This window comes from Sinocyclocheilus anshuiensis, unplaced genomic scaffold (assembly GCF_001515605.1).
Source record: "Sinocyclocheilus anshuiensis isolate Anshui unplaced genomic scaffold, SAMN03320099.WGS_v1.1 scaffold960, whole genome shotgun sequence".
Classification (NCBI taxonomy): domain Eukaryota; kingdom Metazoa; phylum Chordata; class Actinopteri; order Cypriniformes; family Cyprinidae; genus Sinocyclocheilus; species Sinocyclocheilus anshuiensis.
The window spans coordinates 11,690-19,696 of record NW_015549635.1 but is presented as its reverse complement, the minus strand read 5'-3'; the positions used below and the strand labels follow the sequence as shown (position 1 = coordinate 19,696).

The window sequence follows — 8,007 nt, the reverse complement described above, 5'->3', positions numbered from 1 at the left end:
CTATCACTAGAGGTATTGGATGAATTGATTGTACATTTAGAAGGGAAAATCATATGTTGCGGAGATTTTAATGCTCATAGCACGTTATGGGACAATTGTAATGATGGGAATGGAATAGTGATTGAAGAATTAATGGAGATTAAGGATTTAGTATGTTTAAATGATGGAAGGGGAACAAGGATTAATGTAAGAACAGGAACAGAAGCAGCTATTGATCTTACACTTGTTTCAAATTCACGGGCGGGTATATGCTTATGGGAGGTGTTTAGAGACACGACTATAGGGAGTGATCATTATCCTATAGTGATTGAAGTGAATTTAAGTATAGAAGAGTGTAATACAGGAGGAGTAGACAAATGTTTTTTTTAAATGCAGATTGGGAGGCATTTAGGAGTATTAGTGAACAAGAAATGGAAAAAATTGAAGTTAAAGAAGAGGTTGATAAGGTTAATAATGATATTTGTAATGCTATATTGTTAGCAGCAAGTCAGACTATTCCAAAGAAGGGAGGTATGAACAAAAAGAAGATTGTACCATGGTGGACAAAAGAATGTGATCAAGCAATTAAATCTCGAAATAAAGTTTTTAAAATGTTAAAAAATAATTAGTTTTCAGAATTTTATTGAATATAAAAGGAAGCAAGCAAATGTAAGGAGAATCATCAAATATACAAAGAAAGAGTTTTGGAGGAAGTTTTGTAACAGTGGGAAGGGAAACAGAAATGGGTCAAGTATGGGGAATGATAAAAAGAATGAATGGGATAAAAAGAAAGTTTGGGTATCCAATTTTAAGGGATGGAGATACAATATGCTTATGGGAGGTGTTTAGAGAAACGACTATAGGGAGTGATCATTATCCTATAGTGATTGAAGTAAATTTATGTATAGAAGAGTGTAATACAGGAGGAGTAGACCAATGGTTTTTTGAAAATGCAGATTGGGAGGCATTTAGGAGTATTAGTGAACAAGAAATGGAAAAAATTGAAGTTAAAGAAGAGGTTGATAAGGTTAATAATGATATTTGTAATGCTATATTGTTAGCAGCAAGTCAGACTATTCCAAAGAAGGGAGGTAAGAAAAAAAAGAAGATTGAACCATGGTGGACAAAAGAATGTGATCAAGCAATTAAATCTCGAAATAAAGCTTTTAAAATGTTAAAAAATAATAATAGTTTTCAGAATTTTATTGACTATAAAAGGAAGCAAGCAAATGTAAGGAGAATCATCAAATGTACAAAAAAAGAGTTTTGGGGGAAATTTTGTAACACAGTGGGAAGGGAAACAGAAATAGGTCAAGTATGGGGAATGATAAAAAGAATGAATGGGATAAAAAGAGAGTTTGGGTATCCAATTTTAAGGGATGGAGATACAACAGCTGTAAAAGATGAAGAGAAAGCAGAAATGTTGGCGAAAATTTTTGTTAAAATACATAAATCAGACAATATTAGTGAGGAGGGAAAAGGAGGAAGGGAAAGGGCGTTGGAGCAGTATAAAGAGATAATACAGAGTGAGGAATACAATTATGATCAACTAAATATGACATTTACGAAGTCAGAGTTAAATCGAGCTCTTAGAAAAACCAGGAAATCAGCTCCAGGTATGGATCAGATTTGCTATTTAATGATAAGTCATCTCAGTGAATTATCCAAGGATGTTTTATTAAAAATGTACAATAAAATTTGGGAGGAAGGAAAATTACCACAAAGTTGGAAGGAGGCGGTGATAGTTCCAATACGTAAACCTGGGAAAGATTGTACAAATCCAGGAAATTATAGACCTATTGCTTTGACGTCTAATATTGGTAAGATAATGGAAAAAATGGTGAATGAAAGGTTAATGTATCATGTGGAAAATAATACATTTTTATCCAAATATCAGAGTGGTTTTAGGAGAGGGAGAAATACAATGGATCCGGCTGTGTGTTTAGAACACGAAATAAGAAAAGCACGTTAGCTTAGATAATTTAGAAGTTTCATCTGGTCTTGTTGAGATATATAGTTGAGTATCATCGGCATAACAGTGGGAACTAATCCCGTATTTTCTAATAATATTACCAAGGGGCAACATGTATATCGAAAATACCAGAGGATCTAGGACAGATCCTTGTGGCACTCCATATTTTAAAGTTTGTGATCGAAAATGGAACTCCACAAGGAAGTATAGTGAGCTCTTTATTGTTTTCCATAATGATAAATTATGTATTTGAAGATTTGGATAATGGGCTGGGGTTTTCACTCTTTGCTGATGATGGGGCAATCTGGAAAAGGGGAAGGAATATTGACTTTATTGTTAAAAAATTACAGGTGGCTATTGCAATAGTTGAAGAATGGTCATATAAATGGGGTTTTAAATTCTCAGTTGACAAAACAAAGATAATGTTTTTTACAAGGAAAAAAATTGGAAGTGAGGTAAAACTAAAATTATATAATCAAGAACTGAAAAGAGTGAAACGTTAAGTTTTTAGGGATATGGTTTGATGAAAGAGTTACATGGGCGGTGCATATTCAGAATATAGTGAACAAATGTAAGAAAATAATAAATTCAATGAGGTGTTTAGTCGGAAGTGAATGGGGGGCAGATAGGATGGCATTAAAGGCCATGTATAGTGGATTGGTTCGATCTGTGTTAGATTATGGTTGTGTGGTGTATGGATCAGCAGCAGAAACATCTCTTAGAAAGTTAGATAATATACAGCATCAGGTATTGAGATTATGTACAGGAGCTATAAAAACTACACCAATTACAGCACTACAGGTTGAAATGGGGGAAATTTCATTAGAAATGAGAAGGGTACAGTTATCAGTTAATTATTGGGTTAATTTACAAGGCCGTAGTCAAGAGCATCCAACACTAGATACTTTAAAGCCCTGTTGGGAAGAAGTCTCTATAAAAGTTTTGGATGGACAGTGATACAGAAAGCAACAGAACTTGAAGTTAATCAGTGAAATGTTAGTCCAACTGTACCGCTACCTGTAATAAAACCTTGGTTACTTTCAGAAATCGAACAGAAAAATAAGGGTAAGGAATGTCATTTATATAATGTGCAGACATATATTAATGAGTACTACAGCTATGTTCAGATTTACACAGATGCTTCAAAGAGTTTAGACAATAAGGTAGGAGTAGCGTTTACTGTTCCAGAATTTCATTTATCAGTAAGGAAAAGGATCAGTGATGAGTTATCAGTTTATACAGGGGAAATGATTGCACTATTATTAGCAATACAGTGGATAGAAGAGATAAGACCTTTGAAATCAATTATTTGTTCAGATTCATGTTCATCATTGGCTAGTTTACAGTACAGTCACTCGGAAAGTAGACCAGACATTTTAATGGAAATAATGCAAACGTTATATAGAATTCAAATGATGGAGATTACAGTGGTATTTATATGGGTGCCAGCGCATATTGGTATCCAAGGAAATGAAACTGCAGACAAAGAAGTGAAAGAAGCAGTTAAGAACAATGACATTAACTTAATTGTTAATCTAAGTAAGAATGAAATCAAGAGTATTATTAAGAAAAGACTGAAGGAAAGGTGGCAAAAACAATGGGATAAGGAGAAAAAAGGTCGGTGGTTTTACAGAATTCAAAGGAAAGTGGGAGAGATGAGAAGTGCAGGGAAAAACAGGAGAGATGAGATAGTAATATCGTGGATGAGATTTGGACACACAAGATTAAATAGGACACTTTTTAAAATGGGTAAACATGATATGGGAAGGTGTGAATTTTGTGGACAAGAAGAAACTGGAACATGTTATATTGTACTTATTGTACTGAAATATGAGACTGAAAGAAGGATTCTAATGCAAAATTTAGAAACAATAAAAATGCAATTTACACCGAGATATATTTGACAAAATAACTCATGAAGACCACAAGTGTGTGTCGAACTTTTCATTACCTGATGGGACACACTTGTAGAGTTGTAAAAATGCAAGTGTTTACATAGCTTTATTTTCATTTGAAATACTTTGCATTTTAAAATCAACTTCCAAATGTCTGTTCAGTAGTCCCTATAACATGACAATTTTAATTTGTGGTGCTTCTAATTAAGTGATAAAAAGCAGTTGCAAATGTTGTACAAAATAAATATCACCACTACTCATCTTTGCACCAATAAAACGTAAAAACACTGTTTTTATACCAAATGATATGTAATATCTAATTATTATATTAATATTTAACTTGCATTGGAAAGGTTTCCGTGACCTCTCGCGAGATCTCGGCAAAAAGTCTCACGATTTATTTCCAGAACATGATGCATGATGGGATACACTGAGCCTCGAATAGCGCTCCAGAGCGGTATTCGAGATAGTGTGGGTTTAGTGTGCGTTAAGGGCACTGCGCTCTGCCTTTTTTAAGACCTGGGACAGTCTTGCGCAGTCTTGCGGCCAAGACCGCAAGTGTGGGTATTTGGACAAGGGGTTAGTTTCTTTTGTCTTGTCTTCACCACCTGGCTACTGTTGTAAAATGTTGAGAGATTCAAACAAAAAGTTATCAATAAATAGAACAAAATAAAAAATAAAAAAGACTGCAAGTGACGTCGCTAGCGGAAGCGCAAGTGTCTGAGTCTGAGAGTGCAAGTGCAAGGCTGCAGCCAGACCCTCTTGAGACCCTTCTCAGTCACTTTTTTGATTACCACTCCATACCAGTTGGTGGCGGAAATACACCATGTTGTTGTTTGTCAACCGCCAATAAAATTTCAGGAAAAAGAAGAAGAAGAAGAAGCGCTGAAGGGTTAAGGATAGAAGGGATACAGCAAAAACTATTGGGCATGGGCACATCAATATAGCGCAATTTTTCTCACACTGTACAACAATAATTACTATTCTTGCATTATTGTAAGGGGTAGGTTTAGGGTTGAGGTTAGTGTAAACGTTAATAAAACACAATCTAATAGAAAATTACATTTATTGTTAGCTTCCGGCTTTTGCTGTATCCCTTCTAGCCACAACCGTGCTGAATCCTTCTTTGAATTGTATTAAGATTTTTCTTACTGTTATTTATTTGGTATTTATGTTCTTCAAGCAATACAAAATAAATAAAAATAAAAAAACCGTGCTGAAGCGCACTTACAAGAGCCAACCTACCATGCTAGGAGGTTGGGCCTCTTGTGAGCACTAGAACGACCAATGAGAGGCCACTAAAGTGTTCCGTCGGAAATACGACAGATCCTACATGATCCAATGACTGTAAACCACCCATAGATTGACATAATCATCGACCAATCGCATAGTTCTAAATTGACGGCAAAACTCCTTTGTCGATCTCAGTGGGCGCCATCTTAGTTAGCGGGTGACAGAAGAAGGTTGCATGTTAGGAGACATACGTTCATATTGTCTAGAAAGGAAACATACGTTTTTTTGTGCATATACAAAACTACAGCGAAGCCCCTGACGCCCAGAAATGGCAACGGGAGCCAACGCAACCCCGCTGGGGAAGCTGCACCCGAGTATCGGCGCTAAGCGAGGCTTTGACTCTGGCCCCGGCGCGGGGTTAATGGCACCGCCCGGGCCTGCGGTGTCTTTCCCGCTGCAGAACTTACAGCAACCGCAATTATCAAACCCAGGTTTCTCCCAGTTCCCCGGAGCCGTGAGTTCTGCGCTCTCAAACCCAGTCGGAGTGGGACTACCGTCTCAGGCGGAGATTGGAGTGAAATAAATGCTGATAGTTTGCAATGTAATCACTGAGTTCTTTATAACAGACTATTTGCATAAAATGCATAAAAATATCAGTTGTCACTCTGTATCCGTTTTCTTAGAACTTACAGCAACCGCAATTATCAAACCCAGGTTTCTCCCAGTTCCCCGGAGCCGTGAGTTCTGCGCTCTCAAACCCAGTCGGAGTGGGACTACCGTCTCAGGCGGAGATTGGAGGTAAACAGCGTGGACGGGCCTGAGGCTCAGGACAAACGGCCTGGTCCTTTATAGTTGTGGCTGCATTCATTGTGCTCTTTAGTCTTTGACTTATTGTTTTGTCAGTAGCATTGTCTAATAAAAACTTGAAATTGTGTAGTGCACTAAACCTGTAGTTCATATATTTACCTGCGTTCGCACAAACGGTTTACAGGTTGAAATTGTCTTCATACTGTGTTGTTTAACCCTGTAAAACTTCACACATCTTTTTTGTAACTTTTAGACGAAGCATTTAAATATTTGTAATATATAAAAACTTTCTTTGTTTATTGGGAATAAAAAAAAAAATATATATATATTATTTATTTATTTATTTATGTAAATAAATAATATATATATATATATATGGATAATCAAGTAAACTTAAGTTGTTTGAGTCCTGTAAGTGTTTGTCGTGAAATCTTACTAACAATATAAAAGTTAGGCTATTCTTTAGTTTTATTTACTGGTACTTATCAAGAATGAACAATCAATCCGAGGGCGGGAGACTTTATGAATTGTTTATGAAAGATTTTTTTTTTTTCCCCCAGGGAATGTTTTGATCATGTTGATAATTTAGAGGCCTTGAGATTAGTTTATCAAATATGATACTGTTGTAGGCTTTATAGGGTAAAACGCAAAGTCTATCGTTCTTTGTATGCAATGACATCTCACTTATACCATTCCCTGTTAGATTTTGGCCAGAAGAAGCGAAAAAGGAGTCGCTGGAGCAGTGAAACCCCTGATCAGAAGACCATTATCCCGGGCATGCCCACCGTAATCCCTCCTGGGCTGACTCGGGACCAGGAACGAGCTTATATAGGTGAATATCTCAATTTACTGTTATTATAATGTGTGTCTTAAGTCATATAGTTTATTAAGTTGCGGAACATTCTGTTTGTGAATGAGGGGTATACTTTCTACACCCAGCCAACTCACTTTTTTTGTCCCAAAACTTGTCAGTTTATTATTTCCTCACAGTTTGCACATCACGTGCAGGATGTAATTGCTGAATTTCATTAGCCTGACTTCTTTGCTGATATAATTGAGGTCAGTTAATGGGATAACTTTGTTTTTTTTTTTTGCATCAATCTGAAAGTCTCAGTGCAAAATGGCCATCTCTGTATGTTTCAACTGACTCTGCATAGGGATGGTTTTCTCAAAGTAGTCAATCAATCGAAATTCAGCACTTTACCCCGTATTCACTAGAATGTACTAACTCCATCGATGTGCGATGTAAGGACGTTTTCTTTGTCTAGGAAGCACTGAGGTATTAGTAGCACTGTCAATGTTTGCATACCATCTGATGTCCATTAGCAAGAACCCACAGTGTTTTTCTGATGTTGCTGCTTGCTGTGAACTGTCTCCAGCTGCAGGAATCCATCAGTGCTCATGTTTACTGTGCAAAATGTCTTAAGTCCAATTTGACTGCAAAGCAATGCAGGTCCAACATTGAATTGCGAAAGTCATCTCCATCCCCAGTGTCTGAAAGCAGTGTGTAGTACATTGCTTTCTCATTGCTGTCAGGCACTTGTTTTGCAGTGGCATGTGGTGTAGTGTTTGTTCAACTATAATGTGAGAGCTAGACCAACATCTCCTTAACTAGCCCTTTATTGATGCCTCATGTCTCTTACCTACTATCAACCTGCACCATTCAGCGTGTGACCTGTGGGGTCTGATTCTCTTAAAGGGTTAGTTCACCCAAAAATGAAAATTAGCCCTTAAATTACTCACCCTCAAGGCATCCTAGGTGTATATGACTTTCTTCTTTCAGACGAATCCAGTCGGAGTTATATTAAAAATTGTCTTTGATCTTTCAAGCTGTTTAATGGCACTCAGCGGGTGTTGCAGTGAATCAGTCCAAAAGAAGTTAAATCAAAAGCGCCCATTCATAATCAAAAGTGTCTCACACGGCTCCGGGGGGTGAACAAAGGCCTTCTGTAGTGAATCGATGCGGTTTTGTAAGAAAAATATCCATATTCAAAACGTAATCGCTTTAATGTAGCTTGCGCCAACAGTTGTACACGGAAGCAGCTCCAGGCTGATGACGTATGAGCTCAGCGTTGCGCATGCGCCTGTGAATCTCGTGAAAACCAACGTTTGTTTACAGGA

At 37.1% G+C, this 8,007-nt stretch overlaps 1 protein-coding gene across 1 annotated transcript in view; it reads left to right on the top strand.

Annotated features, from left to right (window-relative positions):
- The first annotated feature begins 5,261 nt into the window (after nt 1-5,261).
- LOC107659718 (splicing factor 1-like) overlaps nt 5,262-8,007 on the top strand; it is an 8,376-nt gene continuing 5,630 nt past the window's right edge. Inside the window, exons 1-3 of the mRNA XM_016448741.1 lie at nt 5,262-5,581; nt 5,805-5,877; nt 6,590-6,718. Coding sequence (XP_016304227.1) covers nt 5,408-5,581; nt 5,805-5,877; nt 6,590-6,718 — 376 coding nt within the window. The 5' untranslated portion in view covers nt 5,262-5,407. The remainder of the gene's footprint in view (nt 5,582-5,804; nt 5,878-6,589; nt 6,719-8,007) is intronic.